This window comes from Charadrius vociferus, unplaced genomic scaffold, assembly GCF_000708025.1.
Source record: "Charadrius vociferus isolate BGI_N301 unplaced genomic scaffold, ASM70802v2 scaffold1124, whole genome shotgun sequence".
Taxonomy (NCBI): Eukaryota; Metazoa; Chordata; class Aves; order Charadriiformes; family Charadriidae; genus Charadrius; species Charadrius vociferus.
Window position 1 is genome coordinate 71,892 of NW_009647891.1, and position 18,422 is coordinate 90,313.

The following is an 18,422-nucleotide window of genomic DNA, read 5'->3' on the forward strand; positions in this document are numbered from 1 at the left end:
CAGCAGGAAGTAGTTAATTCACATGCTCCAAACTAGAACTTCCTTAGGTGCACAAAGGACATGGTGATATTACTCTCTTGAGTGTTGGGCTATTTTTAGTTTTGGCTCTCAACCATTCCCCCAGCCATTAAAATTAACTCTATCAGTTGCAGAGTTGCTTCATTTTAAAGAGATAAGCAACACATACACCATGACCATTCTTCTAATAGGAGATACAAGTCCTCTCCACCTCTCCTTCCATTATTAGAGATATCTTATGAAAATGTTGCAGTATGAGCTGTATTATGCTGTGTTTGACACAATACTGGTTTAAAACCATGTAATGGTTTACTACGTATTCCAGAGATTCCCTACAGAATTTTCAGAAATTGTCACAATCAGGAAATTCAGAGACATGAAAAAATTTACATGAACACAAGGTAAGATTTTCCTTTGAAATGAATAGTTTCTTAGCAAGAACTTTTATTTTGAAGGATAGCCTACTTGAGCTAAATCCCAGCAGTTTAGGCAGAAGTGCAGGAGTTCAGGAAGCAATAGGAATTAGGTCAGGGGAGACCTAATTAATTTCAGGGGATTTCAGGGGAGAACAATCCCTCTCCGTGTTGCTTCTTTCTGAGACCATAAGGTGGAGCACAAGTTATTTGCTTACACTGACAGCGGGAATGTATCACCTATGAGTTTCTTCTCCGAATGTACCTCAAGAAATAATCTTTTCTGAACAGAGTAATTGAAATTACCAGAGTTCTTCCAGTGTGCCTTAAAATGTCACAGTTCATTATAGTACTGTGCAATGTGAAGACAGTTATTGCCTCTTATGTTCTAGAGAAACCTTTTTAAAAAGCCTAGCTTTATCAGTCTCCATTCTAGGAGGTTTTCAAAACCCAACTGGATAAAGCTTAGAGCAGCCTGGTCTGATCTCATAGCTGACCTTCTCTGAGCAGGAACTTGGATTAGAGACTTCCTGAGCTTCCTCACAACATGAAATTATCCTGTCATCAGGTGTCCTGGTTTCAGCTGGGATAGAGTTAATTTTCTTCCTAGTAGCTGCCATGTTTTGGATTTAGTATGAGAATAATGTTCATAACACACTAATGTTTTTAGCTGTTGCTAAGCAGTCAAGACCTTTTCTGCTCCTCACTCTGCCCCACCAGTGAGTAGGCTGGGAGTGCACAAAAAATTGGGAGGAGACACAGCTGGGACAGCTGACCCCAGCTGACCAAAGGGATATTCCATACCATATATATGACATCATGCTCAGCATATAAAGGTGGGGGAAGAAGGAAAGAGGAGACGTTCAGAGTGATGGCGTTTGTCTTCCCAAGTAACCGTTACATGTGATGGAGCTCTGCTTTCTTGGAGATGGCTGAACACCTGCCTGCCGATGGGAAGAAGTGAATGAATTCCTTGTTTTGTGTTGCCTCTCTGTATGGCTGTTGCCTTACCTATTAAACTGTCTTTATCACAATCCACGAGTTTTCTCACTTTTACTCTTCTGATTCTCTCCCCCGTCCCGCCATGGGGGGAGTGAGCAAGCGGCTGTGTGGTGCTTTGTTGCCACTTGGGGGTAAACCACAACATCAGGCTAAACAGCATTCAAAAACAAGAATTAAAAAAAAAATACACACCCCAAGACCTACTTGGTAAGGAAGCTATGCATAACACTATAAAGAACATCCATATACTAGAATTTGAGTATAAATTCAAATTACAAAATGCCACAAAAATTATTAACTCAAAACTTTTCTTTAAAGCCAACTTAACAGTTCAGCATGATTCACAAATTATCTTTACTGTAACATAACTAAAATATTGAAGCTTGTAGAAGTAAGTAGTTGTAATACACAAAGTGAAAAATCTACTAAACAGATTTCTGCATACAACTTTTAATGAAAACTCAGTGAAGTAACATGAGCTAGCAGCAATATTTTTTGTTTTTTTCTTTGTTATTACAACATTGGATTTACATGCAGCATTATTAAATGGTAAGCTATCTAGACAATAAAATATCTAATATATAAAAATCATAAGTCCATTTTCACTAAGGCAATGAATCAAAATTTCATATTAAAAACTTGTTTGAACACAAAAATAGGAATTTTAATGAACAAGCAACAAACACACACATATATATTGTCTAATCAAAACATTATGTAATAGAAATTCCAAGTTTCATGACATTTAGATGGAACATCTTTACGTGTTACATGAAAAAAATGAGGTAAAAGGTACAAGTCACAGTTGACATAAAGTTGAAGACTTTCAAGATTTGTCCCAGAAGAATCCTTTTGTTTTAACTTTTGTTTCTGAAAGTGTTTCATCCCACAGCTTCATGAGGTGCCAAAAATGGAATAAAACTTGTTATAAACAAATGCATTATCTTCAAAGGTGAAAGAGCAAGTTCACCAAACAGTTACCAAAAAGCCCCAAGCAGCAGTTGCAGACTTTACCAGACACACTATTCTGAATTAATGTTTGAATTATATTCTAAAGCTAAATAAGATCAATATAGTATTTCTTTGGGCTCATTCAGGCCATCAGGAATTGTATACTATGCACCAGCAGGATTAAAACTTACATTTAAAAGCCAGGTGCAGTCACATTGGAAATGGTTACAAACTTTTTAGCAACTTTTTTCTCTCCAAATGCCTTTTTATGGTCAACTTTTTTTTAGATGGAAAAAAAAATAAAAGTACAACTTAAAGAATGTGGAAAATATTTTCTTAAAAAAGGAAGATGTCTGGGGAAACTAAGATTTAGTTAAGAAAATACACTTTTTTAGTCTTAATAAAATCTATTATTTAAAATAATTAACTAGCTTTTGTTAGAAAAAAGCCTTCCTGGACTAGCCATTGTTCAGAAAATCAGATTCAGAGTCTCAGCCAAGACTTTTAAAAATTCTAATGTCAGGCTTAAGTTACATTTTAATTTCATTTGTTTTGGCAATGTTTACTAATGAGAGCAGTACTCAGGCTATATTATAAGATGTGAGAGTTCCCAAGTAACATTACTTCATAATTCAACATTAATCATCATGGTTAGTTTAAAAAAAGGCAAGAGATTTAATTGCAAGAGTTTATCTTTCTGTGCAAGGCTCATAACCGTTTAATAACCTTATCTCTCAAGCAGTTGACTAGAGTTACACTGCCTGTGAACAGTGTTATGGTTTTCCAGATAAGGATAAATTGAAGCCACTAGACTTTTGCTCTATTATGCTCATGGGATATGAATAGGATTGTAGACATATACTGGAGAATGTTAATTTCAATACTTACAATTATTTACTGAAATAATAAAAAATTAAAGATCTAATAACAAAAATGGTGAGTTAAGTAATGGTTCTTTTCAACTTTTGGGTCAGAAAATAACTATAAATACCAAAGTAGTCTACACTTACTCTGCTGAAATAACATAGCCCCCAACTACCTACACTAAGATATACAAAGCACAGAGAAGAATGCTTGCAGAAGAGGACATATCTGGCCAGGGAGGATGTGTTACAACAAAATGAAATTGAACATTTTTCAGTGTGTGCAGATTAAAAATGACAAGTAGTGAGATGTAGACTAAAGCATAACCTCCACACCTTTCATTTTGACCTTGTTAACTCCTTTCAGACCCTTCCAGTTCATAGACATGAAAACCTCTTCCCTGGATCACTGTCTTGACAACAACCCCCTTCAAACCTTTACCCCTGTCCTCTGCCACAGAGGTGCCCACACTCGGCTAAGCTTGCCGACCCTCTTGGCAGCAACACAGTTCCCACCTCACCAGCCAACCTTGCTGTGTGGTCCTGTGGCACCTCATCCTGCCCACGAAGCTCCAACCTTTGCCCCATATCTACCTGGGCTCCTGCCAGGTGGCTCCACACATGCCTTTCACTGTGCTTCAACCTACACTGAGGACCACTCACAGAATCACAGAATGGTCAGGGTTGGAAGGGACCTCTGGAGATCATCTAGTCCAACTCCCCCTTTTGGACCTTCACAGGATACTGTCATGTACTGCTCTGGCATGACAGAATATAGCTTTCCTAATCATGCAAGAAATGAACTTGTTATACTAGTGTTATTTCAGTGAAGCATGGCTAGCCTCAGCAACTCTCATGTCCCCTGTAGCTGAACTCATTGGAGGGAAGACCACACCATCTTTTCTGTTGAAAAGCACCTAGCGACTGATCAACAGCTCCAGGACTAAAGGCAAATACGTAAAAAGCATTGCCATGCACAAGACAACACTCACATGCCCTTACAGCGTTATCCTTCTCACCCAGAAGCACTGACTAAACTTTAACGTTGCTGAAATGCAGGGTGCAGAAGAGGCTCAGCGATCGGCAGGAGTTACCAGGGCACACAGGGAAAGGGCTCAGCATGGCAACTCCTCTCCATCACACGTCACCAATACACAGCAGCAATAAAAGGGCAGGGAACAAGGAGGAGCACAATCCTTTTCTGTACCCCTGACACATGAAAAGCCCAGGGAGTCTCCAATGATAGGGGTGTAAGGTTTTGTTTTTTTTGTCTTTTTAAATCAGGGGCAAATACACTTCCCGCAGAGAGCACCCTTCCAGCCAGCACAAACAACTAGGTATGTCTACCTAGTTGCCAATTTAATATTATGAAATACTTCAACAAAAACATGCCCATTTAACCAGCACTAACACAATCCTGGAGGCTTCACTTTCCGTCTCTTTCACGCATGTGTTACATAGTGCCATTTTAGAGAGCCTTCATTACATTAAAGCAGCGATTGCCAAACTAAGTTATGTCATCGACTTGAAAAATGTATTGGTACCTGGGAAATAACTGGAATCTTTTGGAATATAGGTTTTTTAAAATGGCAGTTTCCCTCTGATTAAGACAGTGTTCCTTGACATGCACACATGCACAAAAGGATTCTTTTTTTTCTGTTACGAAAAAAATTATCAGAAGCACCTGAAAGCATTTTCTCTCTGGGTTAAATAATAATATATGTATCTCTCCTCACTTGAGCTTTTCAGTATTAGAAAAAAAAAGTAACCTATATGAATCTTTATTTATTTATAATAAAAACCTTATATAGTCCAAAATTCAATTAATTTCAAAGGGTTTGAAAAAAAATTTGCATTTTCTTCCATAATAGCTCACTAACAAACTTGAAGCTACCATTAGCAAGACAAATGATTCTCATTATAATCATCATGAGAAGGGACCCTCAAAATGTAGAGTTACTGTCAGAAGACCAATTCTAGCTAGTGGTATTTAACAGGACAATAAACTAAAACTAGGTACTCACACTGCATACATGAAGTAGATAGAAAAATGCAAAGCATGTGAAAATTTTGCAACCTCTATTCTACACCATCAAAAATTAAAACTGGGTAGTTTAAAAAAATATCTTCAGTCATGGTCAATGCAGAGCAAAGTGTAGTTACTATATTGGCATACCATAAAATATATTTACATATGCAAAGCGAGAGGGAAGATCTTGCAGCTGTCATTTTTTTTAAAAAACCAAACACCACTACTCCTGTGTGGACTTTATCACAACTCCGTTTCACAAAAATATTGATAGAGAATTCCAACACACAAACAGTAAGTTTAAATGAACTTGTTACAGAACATTGATGTGCAACATTTGCAATACTCCTTCAACGTGCACAGAGCTCTCTTACAAAGCACCATTTCTTGTAAAACATGTAATAGATGCACTGGTGACAACTGATGTATAAAAATAAACACAATCACTCTGCTAAAAAAGGTTTTTTTTTCTTATTTGAAAATGTAAATTATTATCTGCTAATATGTTTAATAGTATTATTCTCTTACAAAAAATGAGAAGTCTTGAACAATTCCAGTTCCATCTCTGCTCATTCTGAATTATTTGCATGACATATCTGACATCTTAGTGTTCCCCAACCTTTGATCGAGGGCTCTTAAACTCTAAACTGATTCAGACCATGTTTAAAAAAAATAAATCTAATATTTCTAGCTTTGGTCTAAGTTTATTAAATATTTAAGTTACTCTCCATGGTCTCAGTACATAATGTGTTTTATTGAGTGTCCCATTTACAATAATTTCTAATAGGTGAGGTACACCCATCTTAAGACATTATTTGTATCATTAAATTAAAAGTCCTAGTTTTCTTAAAAAACAGAGTACAGTATTCCTAGTGCAATGAATTATAATTCAGTCTGAAGCAGAACTACACTTCTCTCATGCTTCAAAAAAAAGTTGAAAAATATTTTCAACTGTTAGAGAACTGTTCAATTAAAGGCTATTTTAAATTTTATAATGTGAAAGTGTTGTAAGAGTCTCTTTTCTTCCAACAACTCATCAGTGAAAGGCTAACATCCAACCATATCAGTCATTTAAAGAAAATGTGTGCAAAAATAATATAATTAGAATATTCTAAGAAGCAGTTAACTTTGCTAAGATCTCAAACATTGAAATAATGCTTCCTGTTAAAGGGACACCTGCACTATCCAGTGTTCAAGGGCTCACATTCAGCTGATTAAACTATAAAAAAATGCCTTCCAAAATCTTATTCAAAGATTTTTTTCATGTTGCTTTGTGAAAACAAAGATTATACTGCAAATCTGAAAGCCAATCTTTTTTTTTTAATCATGTAATTTAATTCTTAACTTTGCTAGGTGGAAGCCATGATATGGGAGAAGGTCCCTTTAATGAGGAAGGAGATAAGTATCACTTAATCAGGATGTGGGAATGGAATCTGTACCTATGGGTAAATGACAATGTGTTCTGGGTTGGTTCAGCTCTTGGTTCCGAGTTCTGCGTCACTTCCGGCATCACTCTCTCGTCATCTGTCCCATTAATACTTTCTGGCGTTAAAGGAGACTGAATATCCCCTCCAGCTGATTCCTTAAGTAAAACAAACAAATGACACATTAGAATTACCAAGCAACCTGCTCAGGAAGGCTATGCGTATATAAGCACTAACATTAATTCTTAAATGAGATATGAACTTTAGGCAGCATTAATGTGAGGCTCACAGATTTCCAGCATCCCTCATGGTCATATTTCATCATGTGAATTTAATTTAGAAGTGTATTACCATTGTGTATCTTGCACAAAACACAACTGACCTATGATTTATTTCCAAGTGTCCAGCCTCCTGTTTATTACAGACCTCTCTCTCTTACCTGATATTATATTCAGCCCTCAGCCAGGCGACTATGACACCTAGGATTCTTATCTCTTACTTTATATTCTAACACGGTGAAACAAACAATTCTGATATTTGTTTCAAAATCTAGCTTTGATTTTGCATATTAACCAAAGTGAACAGTGGAAGGGCCATTGGTGGTGCATTCACAGTTTCACCTATGAACCATCTGTAAAGAAAACTTGTTCAGCACAGTCCTCGTAAAACTTTCGTAGACACATTAGCCTGGCTTAGCTCTTGGCTGGTCATGGTATTATCTGGGAAGGCGAATACTCCAGTTATACCTAGGCAGCTACTGCTACACAACTGGACACCTGAAAAGCTTATTGGTTGTCTTCCTATCAGAAGGCACTGGTGCAGTTTTAATCAGCCTTCATCACGCCAATATGTACATTTATGTTTTGGCCAACAAAAACTATTTTCCAATTTCTAGTCACTGAAAAGTACTTCCTTTTTAAAAAACAAAGTACACTGTGTAGCCCACATCCTAAGTTAGGACATTATAGGCTTTTCAGTCCCTGTATATGGTTTAATTTTAATATTTTCTTTCCTATTATATACTTTTTCAAGTAATGATTTTTGCAGGAGATAGATAGATAAACAAGTCATATAAGCTAAGTAGCTCATCTCGATTTTAAAATGTCTTAGTAGGCTTTTAGTAATCAAGTGGTAACATTTAAATCTAAGATAGAAAAGTTTCATTAATAGAGTTCAATGGATGTCATGGAGAGGCGTCTATACAGCAGAGGAGTGGTTGAATTACAGTATTTCCAAAAGCTAAGCATCTCCTATGGCCACACAGCCTTTTACCATTTGCACGGGGAAGAGTTAAAACTGATATTTAATGTCATTAAAATGAAGCACAAGCACAGGCTCTGGAAAGCCAGCAGCTTCTCTTCCCAGCTCTTTGACACTGCGTAGAAAGCTGAAGGACAGCAATCTCAGAAGAAATTGTGAAGTGTCTGAAGATGTTCATGATCTTACAAGATCAGGGTCTAATTTTGAGCCTCCACTTGTAGCCTTCAACTGGTTTACAAGGATATGGCTTTTTGAAAGCCAATACTGAATCTGATCCTATATCTATAAGAAATGTTGCCCTTGACTTTGAGACTTGACCAGACAGAAAAACTCAGTTCTTTTAAAGAAAATAAGATCTGGCTGTCATCATCACCTTCCACAAAGCATTTGTGTCACTTAACCAAAAATATTGTCGTTCAACGCTTTCATTACAATTTAAATTATATTAAGCATTTGCAGCACAACAATTGTCAACATTTTGCTTTTATTCTACTGTATTTCTCACATAGTAAGAGATATATCTCACTCTACAACTTCAATTAGTGGGTAATACGGAGTTATATTAAAACGTTTTAATAATGACTTCAAGTTCTATTATATTTAGCATTCATCAAGTTATACAATGCACATGCACAAGTGTCTTCATTCTGCATCTTCTTATTAAATTCCTACTGATTAAAAAGCAGAAAATTATTAGCTTACACTGATTTATTACACAAATATAAACTGTTATTTATAATATAAATGTAAACTATTTGTTTTATGAATGTAAATTGTTACCTACTTTCAGGAAAAATCCTCTTATATACTCAAAACTATTATCTTAAGTGTCAATACTTTAGAAGTCAAAATTAAATCTTGATTTTTACAGAACAATTTTACTGAACTGAAACTGAATTGAAATTAAGTGTCAAAGGAGAGCAAAGCTGGCAAGATAATCAGGCACATGAGTTATTTTATACAAATTTTGTGGTTTTGTTTATTATTATCCTCTGTTTTGATAAACAGTTTCCACTACCATTAAATGAAAGGCATTATGGACCGAAGAGTTTCTCTGCTATTTCTTCCTCTTCCCAAACTACACGAGATGTTCTAATGTCATATACCACATCCCACAAAATCTGTCTTGCTTGTATCTTTAAGCTAAAATTCCTACAATGCTATTATTAGATACATAGAGCCAGAGTTTTATTAAAATATTTTAAGTATGACTGCATAAAAATGATTTCAGCAGAAGAAAAATAAATGTGCAAGTTCCATCTAGGCTTATTTTTCAGTAAAGTACTTTCATAGACGTCTAATTTGAATGAAATTTAAGTGACAAAAATTAATGCAGACAAATATCACAGTCTGCGTAATATCTAAAGGTTCACTCCCTGCAAATTCATGAGGGGCTGATCTGTATATACAAGAGAAGCATCAGATCCTACTATGTATTTCTTCCACCAATACAGGTTAATCAATGCTCTCACACACTCACAACTATCCCTGCCTGGTAAATACTTTATTATGAAGCTGGCTATGAATAAAGCGCCAAATACAACAGAAAAAAAAACCACTTAAACAGACCAAAACTAAGTTTACAAATAATATATTAACATTTTATATTATTTAGAGAGAATAAAAGAATTCTAGAAACATTTCTGTGAAACATTAATAAACAGTGGAGGTTTTATTCCATATCCTTATACCTTCACACATCCACTTCAAATTTTACAGAGTTGGTCAGATGAAAAAGATTTTCACCCCTCCCTCCTAGCTGGAAGAGCAGGTTAACTAAGATCCAACTGTGTAGACCCTATATGGAAAAAAAACAGTGCTTAAATTGCAAGTCTTCCTGTAAACCAATGACATATTTTAAGGCCTGATATTTCCCACTCATGACAGCTACAAAGAGATATTTCATACCTTTGAGAAGGAAGGATTAAGAGCTCTCCTGTATTATGAAGCCATTATTATATCATATATAGGTTTTTGGAGGATATTGAACTTTAAGTCATTTGCCAGTCCTGGACTTACACACAGAGTGAGGATGAATATTTATCAATGTGACAAGTAAATGTGAGAGTCTGCTATTTAAGAGTTTTTCAGAGACTTGCACTGTCTAAAGGAGCCTCGGCCCTACTAAAAAGTATCCAGGACTAGTGATGCCAAGCAGTATAAAAATGACAGTTGCCTACAATATACAAACTAAGCATAATAGATGGGAAGACGCCTTAAATTTCAAAATCTTATAAACAAAATGCATGCACTCACAAAAGAGTCTCTAAAGTAAACCAAGCAAACTTCACAGCACAGATCAAGCCACCTTTTAATGCTGACTGAATACAGAATAGGAGAATCAGAATGGTCAGGGTTGGAAGGGACCTCTGGAGATCATCTAGTCCAGCCCCGCCGCCAAAGCAGTGGTGCGGTTATTTAGCAATTAACATCATGCAATTTGATTTATTGGCTATTCTCACCAAAAATCAAAATCCCCATGAGGTATACATTGGACTTCCCCAAACTTCTGCATCACCAACCAAGTGCACCCAGGTCCTTGAGCGAAAGCAATCCCATGGATGGTTTTGCATTTGCCTGAAGCAGGACTAACCCAGACTGTCTTCCCTAACATATTCTTCATGTGCACTAAAGGGTCTTTATCCCCTTCTACTATACGTGGAAGCTTTGACTGGGCAGGGCCAGCTTGATTAGTAGATCCCCTGGTGTTAACTAACCAAGTAGCTTTTGCTAAATGTGTCCCCCAATGTTTGAAGGTTTGTCATGGTTCAGGCCAAATTGGCCACTGGAGACGTGGGACACCCCAGATGGGACCGACAGATGCTCCCCTCTACCTCTCTTCAAAGAGAGAGGCAGAGGAGGGAAAAGGAGACTTAGGAGTTTAGAAGGAACTAAACTACTTTAATGAAAAATTAATAATAGAATAAAAAGAAAATAATGAAATATAGACAAAACCATATCAAGCTCCCAGGATGACAATCACAACACCGGCTGGCACTGGGGAAGTCCCAGGCTGGACTCAGTGATGGACGGGAACTGGATTCCGGATCTGGATTCGGAATCAAAGGCAGATGGACAAACAGAGTCCTCTTCAGATGCCAGCCATTGAAGAAAGAGAGCTGACTCTTTGATCCCTCAGCTTTTATACTGAGCATGAGGCAGATGGGATGGAATGCCCCGTTGGTCAGTTTTGGGTCACCTGTCCTGGCCACTCCTCCCCACAGGTGGGACCCTTCTACGCTTTTCTGCTTCTGACCCTCCAACAGGGCAAATAACAAAGTTAGCTGGCCTTGGTTGCATACCATTCCTTGGCATCACCTATAAACATAGGTCTTATCACTCTGAGAGAGCAAACAGTGCATGCACAATATGCTGTTAATTTCAGTAGTTAGAAGAGGCCCAGCTAAGAAGCAAAGTTACTGAACAAAATTGGTCCTGTTTTACCTCAAACCAGGACAGCCTTTCCTGCCAAAGCTTCTTAAAAAAGCCAGGTTCCTTTGCAGTCTTGACTGGCCACTGAAAATATCTCTCCTTTCTCTTTTACTCTGCCTCTTTGCAAAGGATCACTATGCAAAAGGAAAAGAAGAGCTGTAAAATGATTGAAAAAGGCAACACTGGAATTACATGCTTTGCAGGTGCTTTTTGGCAGATGATCAAAATGACAGCAAGTGCTCCTTCAAATATCTCTAGGGTCCCACCTTCCCTCCCCACTACCACACACCTGTCTTCCCCTCAGTCATAAATGTCTTTAAATAAGTTCCAGCACTACAGAAGCACTACAGCCTGACGTGAAGTCATTGCTTCTCATCCGCTCCAAACTCCCTTCTTTCTGGGGAACTCATGAGAAAAATTAATATGTGAAGACTATTATGCTGATGTGTCAGCACTTGCACTAACTGTATCTTTTGGAATAATACATTAACTTATCAATATGGCTAAAAGCCAAGAGATTAAAAGTAAGGCCTGAATATGAAATTATTCCTAAGCGTGCAGTAAATAAATCACAGCTCTCAACATGCATTATAGAATTGCTCAAGGTAACATTTCTATAACTGCCTACAGTATAAAATGTTAGGCTCCAAGTTTAAAGGGAAATCTGTACTGGAAAATGAACAATATTAATAGCTCATATAGATTAAGAGAAAGCTTTAACTCTGGGCAACTGCTAGACAAATGTATCTTGTCTCTGAATGAGTAGTTCAAATTTATGTCCAAACCAAATAAGTCACTCCATTCAACAGTGTCAGATTTAACTTCTGAGTGCAGACTATTAATCATCATGTCAAAAGAGAAGCAGAGTAATTGTTTTGCCTATAATATCGAGTAACTAGAGGCCTGACTTAAGCACTTCACTGTTTCTAAAGTCCAAGTGTATACTAGATCATAATACTGAAATACCTACTTCCATTATCTATGTATTTATTAATGGAAATTATGAGTTTAGAGATAGTCAAGAAAACTAATAAAAGACTGCCTTGTTTTTCTCCTGTTACAGTAGAGCAAGCAGTTTCCCTTTAATAGCAAAAGCCAACCTAGCACTTGGGCAAAATGCATACTGGGAAAACAACATGACGTTGGTTCATTGTGTATTCTTGTGGTTTCCACTGACTTCTCTTGGAAGGACACCAGATGCAGCTTTCTGGTGTCAATAAACCTTATATATTTGTATAACTTGTTGTAAATGGCCTGCCATTCTTGTTACATCAAAGATCAGGAGCATATTGCAGTGTAAAGCACTCAAGAGACACACTGATTCAATGAATGAAGATGCACTCCCCAGAAAAAAAAAAAAAAGACTCAGCTGCATTAATCCTACTCAGCTCAGGAATCGTTGCTCTAGTTTTAAAGTTGCTTCATCCTCCAAGAGAAAGAATTAGTTTTGTCTTCACTATTGCTTAAAATAAAGCAAGTAGCTACACACAGAGCCAGAAACACTGGAGGGGAGGGGCATAAAAGCCTCATGCAATTTCTTTTTTCAAAGCAAATTAAAAGTATCCATTTTCAAGTAAATTAATTTTAGGCATGACCATATTATATCTTCCTGTTAGGCCTATATTAACCCAGTTCATGTTTTGAGATGTGTTTTATAAAGTCTTCTTTTACAACATGGCTAACCGCAATAAAACTCCAGAACCCACATGTGAATCTGTCATCTTCCTTCAACACATTTCCCAAGTGAATACTACAACAGGAGGAAATAAGTAAAAAGAGTTTGCTGTTTTAACTTCAGTATTTCTTGTAATGATTCTTATATAAAGTCATTTACATTGCATTACCTGAAGTTTCATAGATACAATAAGAAAAAACACAAAAGGTCTTTACTATAGATTGACTTACATAACTGCTCACCATCTTTACTCATAACATATTTTCTGGGGAAAGCTCAAAGAAAGAGATGGAAATAAACAAAAGGCCAATTTTATATTAAAGCAAGCCCCTTTGACATTGCTGCAATGTATACTAACGCATTCTTAGACTTCTTGACATTTCTACCTGACTGCTGAGAGGATTCAGGGAAACTGTGAAGTATCCTGTTCATTTTTATTAAAACGTGTGTAAGACAGTAAGTAGCACAGACTACGAAGTACTAAACTTGAATCAGGCAATAAAGACTCACTTGAGAGGGTGTACTTGTTAGCTCCATCTTTTCTTGGGATTTTTCCTTTGCTAGTCGTGCAGCTTCTTTGAATTCCTGAAATTTTTCTGCAAACTGAAGGTACATATGTTTTTTAAAAAAAGGAAAAAGAGAAAGAGTGGGCATGAAGTAGTTATATTACATGCAACAGAATGTTATACTTTATATTTTACAAAGCCAAATTCTGTCAGTAGAATTTTTAAATTTTTCTCCTTATTACTCATTTAAGAGAGTTACACAGTGACATACATTTCAGACATAATGTACTCTGTTTATATGACAGGAAAATTATGATGCAACAAAGTTTAATTCATTGCTGATAGTGTTAAAAAACTCACCTCATATATGGCTAATAATAGTGATAAGCTGCCTTGCACAACTGCTTTCAGATTCAGGTTTTACTGTCTTCCTGACAATGAATGACCTGGTTCTGAAGCCTACTGTGGTCACTATTAACCTAGAGCCTTCAATGGGCTTCATTCTTTCATGACTGAAACAATACTAATTTCTTCCCAAATTTTAACAGTATTTATAATTTCAGTAGCTAATTAAGAAAGCAGCAGTAGGAATACTGAGTCAAGTTCATTTCCTGATTGTTCATTGACATCAATCAAGTTAAAGAACAAATTCATTGAACTAAACACTCACATATACTGAACACTAAATTAAAGAATTTCACATTGAACTGCCATATGAAGCTTGATTTCTCTGCTACACGTACCTCTTCCAGAAAATAGCTAAAGCAGCAATTTAGAAATATATGCACCCTTAAACTTGATAAATTAAATAAATGTATTAAGAATAGGGCCTAGATTCTCTGGCTAGAGAAAAATTTGGCTTCATAGATCTCACCTTGACACTATGCTAATTGCTACAGTAGCCAAGCATTTGGTTTTGCTTGCTACTGCTTTTATACAGAACATGATCTTATTATGATCAGCTTGACTGAAATGATTTTGCAAAGACACCAAAATTCACCAATAGCTTCTAAATCTCTCCAGCAGCAGCATACTGGATCACCAGAACTGGATGATACTCATTTAAGAGTTGTAGATAGACCTCAAAATCTGATAGGTAACCTATTACTTAAATGAGCTTTAGGAACAGAGGATTGGTAAGTGAGAAAACATGATGCTGAAGTTTAGAATGGCTGAAGACGTACAAGGCAGTAAATATCTTCTGTATCCCAGTGGTAGAAACTGTAAATATATATATATATAAAATGAATAGACAGAAAAAACAGATAACATACTAAGAAAAAGCCAACAAGGCTAACATAGAGGGAATTTTCACAAATTTACTAGAATTTCTTGAGGCAGTCAGGTGATAGATAAAAGCAAGCTCTTGATAAAATTCCTACATAACAAAGATGAGATCTCATGGTATGAAAGGAAGGGTTCTCTGGACAATTAATAATTTAAGGAAAAGACAGGAAAATTGTGGAGGGAGACTACAAGAGGTACTACAAGTACCTGTGATGGTCCTTTTAGCATTTAGCATACTTTTAAGCTATTTGGAATAAAACAGGCCAACTAATTCAAAGGGATACACCAGAGAGCAATCCTGACAAGGAATATTTCTTCCCATACAGGAGGATACTATCAAAAGCACAGATTTATATTCTGATTGAGAAATTAACCTCAGTTTTCTCTGAATATCATGGGGCATTCTGTTCCTCCTACTACAGCAGCAAGAGCGACTGTGCTAGGAAATCCTGATGCTGTGAAAGGAATATTCGTCAACATAGGAATCATCTTTTAGGTATTACTGTCTTCTGACTGACTCCTGATAGAACAATCTTGAAGTGAATTTCTGGTCTGACATATTGAGAAAAGGTATATTGACGATAAACAAATGTTTAATTAATTTTCTTCTATACTGTTTGCATGTGAAGTTGATTAGAGTACCTGTCCTGATTCCAGTGAGGATAGGGATAATTTTCACAAGAAGATGGGATGGGACACAGCCTGAATGGCTGACTCAACCTGGCCAAGGTATATTCTATACCATGTGACATTGTGCTCAGTATATAGCTGGGGGAGCTGGACGGGGGGGGGGGGCGGGAATCGCTCTTTGGGACCAGGGCATTTCTGGTTCCAGTTGGTGAACGGTTACATTGTGCAGTAATAGTTTTTGTATATTCTTTTATCAGTATTATTGTTGTTGGTTTTCTCTTCCTTTGCTGTTCTGTTAAACTCTAGCCCAACCCATGAGTTTTGCCTTTTTCTTCTGATTCTCCTTCCCATCCTGCTGGGGGAGGGCAGGAGTGAGCGAGCGGCCATGTGGTTCTTTGTTGCTGGCTGGGGGTAAACCATGACAGTCCTTTTTTGGCACCCAACATGGGGCTTGAAGGGTTGAGATAAGAACAGATCCAACCAGAGTGTGTTAAAAAAAAATTGTTATATGCATTTATTATACTACTTAAATAGTCTCTGGTCACAATGTTGCTTTGTTTGTCCACATGGTTGTGTTATGTAAATTCTTATATGCACTATGATTTCCCCACGGTGCTTTTTATCACCTCTGGGAGAGGGATCAGGATTATAATTTTGCTATCATGCGTAATATCGATTTATGATATGATAACATCACAGTTCATGAGGTTCAGTTAGTATGTGTATGTGGCATTGCTTTCATGCCCGTACCTTGGGTGCTATCTCTGGGAATTTATTAATAATCACACCCAATCTATGAGGTAAATGGGGGGGGGATACTTTCCCCTACTCTTTTGCCTCCCTTTTTTCCATTGAGCCAGGTACAACAGCTTTTGAGAATTTTGAATATCCTTGTGATGTTCAAATCAGCACGTTCCTATTGCTATGTCTCCTGAATGTGTTTCAGGTCTTGTTTAGGGTTAAACAACTATTTAAGAATATACCACTCAGAGATCTGCCCTGAGTCATGGTGGCATGGCATGTGGGAGAATATGGGCAGGTATCAAGAGAATTTCTCACCTCCAATGGTTTGGAACTTCACTCCTGAACAACTACAGGACACTAATGAAGTGATAGTATATTTAAAAGGAAAATGCTGTGGCTTGTTATAGTTTGAGGAACTCACAACAATTTATTGTTGTTTAGAAGGGGAAGGAGAATCGGCAAAAAACAAGGAAACCCGAGGGTTGAAATATAAACAGATTTAATAGAATAAGACTAAATAATTAACATTAATAATACTAAAGAACCAGTATTGATCCTGACACCAATATAAAATATACAAGGATTATACTCAGCCAATTATATCAGTAGGAAGCTGTGCACTCCCAGCAGTGGACAGAAAATGTCGGACACTAAGAGCGCTGCGGCTTCAAGAGGCAGGGAAGGCCTCAGGGGTCCAGCACTGGGGCAAGAAGTTCTCAGGATTCCAGCCATCATAGAAGAGAGAGAACTTCTCAGCAAACTTTCTAATTTATATCGAATGTGACGTTCATGATATGAAATAATCCTGTTGACCAGCTTGGATCAAGTGCCCAGATCTCTCTCCTCCTCATTCCTGTACCTGGCTAACTCAAAAACACTGAGACCTTGAAACCCACACACCATAGCTGGCTACAAAGTAAATATTGTCACCAATTCAGACACTAGAGTCTTCTAAAAGTGCAGTTTTGCTGAGTATTAGAAGATAAATTAATCCTGTGTCGCTCAAACCAGGACAGGCTATTCCAGAGAGGCACAACTTAGCGCACTGTGCTGGACCCTGGCCAGTATCTACCACACACTGCTCGATATTATACAGGATCTTCAGAGGAAAGAGAGAGAAAACAGACCTACAGGCACTGCAGTTACTCCAACCCCCGCAACAGGCACTGTGGCTACTCCAACCCTGATGACAGGCACTGCGACTACTCCAGCCCTGGTAACAGGCACTGCAGCTGAACCAGAAAACCAACCCGTGCCAGTATCAGTCACCCCTATACAGAAGAAATACACAAAGAAATCAGTTCCCTTCCTAAGAGATGACAGTGAACCAGGGCCATCATGAGAAGAGGAGGAAGAGGTAATCACCCGATCCCTATCCCTGAGTGAGCTGCAAGACATGCGAAAAAAATTCAGCCGCCATCCGGGTATTAGAGGGCAGGGAAGCCAAGCAGCTGGGATCCCTGTCTAGGGAAGCGGGCATTGACAAGGTGATTGGGAAAAAGACACAAGCCCTCAGCCTCTGGAGGCAACTCGTCAGGCATGAGGGAAAGGTACCCCTTCAGCTGAAGATGTATGTCACCCAGGCAAGCGGACCACCAGTGGTATCAAGTACCTGAGGGAATTCGCTGTGCGGGAGATGGCTTATGACCCAGACAATGTGCAGTTACCCACAGATCCTGGTGAAGTCCAATGCACACGGCCCATGTGACGGAAGTTTGTACGGAGCACACCATCGTCATACGCCAGCTCATTTGCAGTGATGGAATGGAAAGGCGAAGAAGGACCAACAGTGGATGAGGTGGCTGGCTGACTCCAGCAATATGAAGAAAGTCTCTCTTCCTCCCTCATCTCGGCTGTGGAGAAACTGCCAGACATGACAGCCGAGAAACTGTCCTGGGAGTTCCAGCAATTCAAAGAGGATAGGTCCTACTCCCCACCTGTATGGACCAATATCTCAGCTATTAGGGGTAAGCATTTCTCCACTCAAGAGAGAGGATATAGAGGGTACACACCACGAGGCACCCTATGGTTTTACCTGCATGACCACGGAGAGGACATAAGGAAGTGGGATGGAAAACCTCCCTCAACCCTAGAGGCATGAGTATTTAAACAAGTTGAGAGCTTGTGGGTAAGGAATAAGAGGCAGAGTAACAGGAGAGAAACTGTTGTAGGTGTTTATTACAGGCCA

At 37.9% G+C, this 18,422-nt stretch overlaps 1 protein-coding gene across 1 annotated transcript in view; it reads right to left on the bottom strand.

Annotated features, from left to right (window-relative positions):
• The window catches only part of LOC104284771 (homer protein homolog 1-like), a 53,540-nt gene extending 35,458 nt beyond the window's left edge, over nucleotides 1-18,082 (bottom strand). Inside the window, exons 1-4 of the mRNA XM_009883141.1 lie at nucleotides 17,902-18,082; nucleotides 17,366-17,505; nucleotides 13,578-13,670; nucleotides 6,716-6,858 (exon numbers count right to left, since the gene is read on the bottom strand). Of these exons, the coding sequence (XP_009881443.1) occupies nucleotides 6,716-6,858; nucleotides 13,578-13,670; nucleotides 17,366-17,505; nucleotides 17,902-18,082 (557 nt within the window). The remainder of the gene's footprint in view (nucleotides 1-6,715; nucleotides 6,859-13,577; nucleotides 13,671-17,365; nucleotides 17,506-17,901) is intronic.
• Nucleotides 18,083-18,422: the final 340 nt, after the last annotated feature.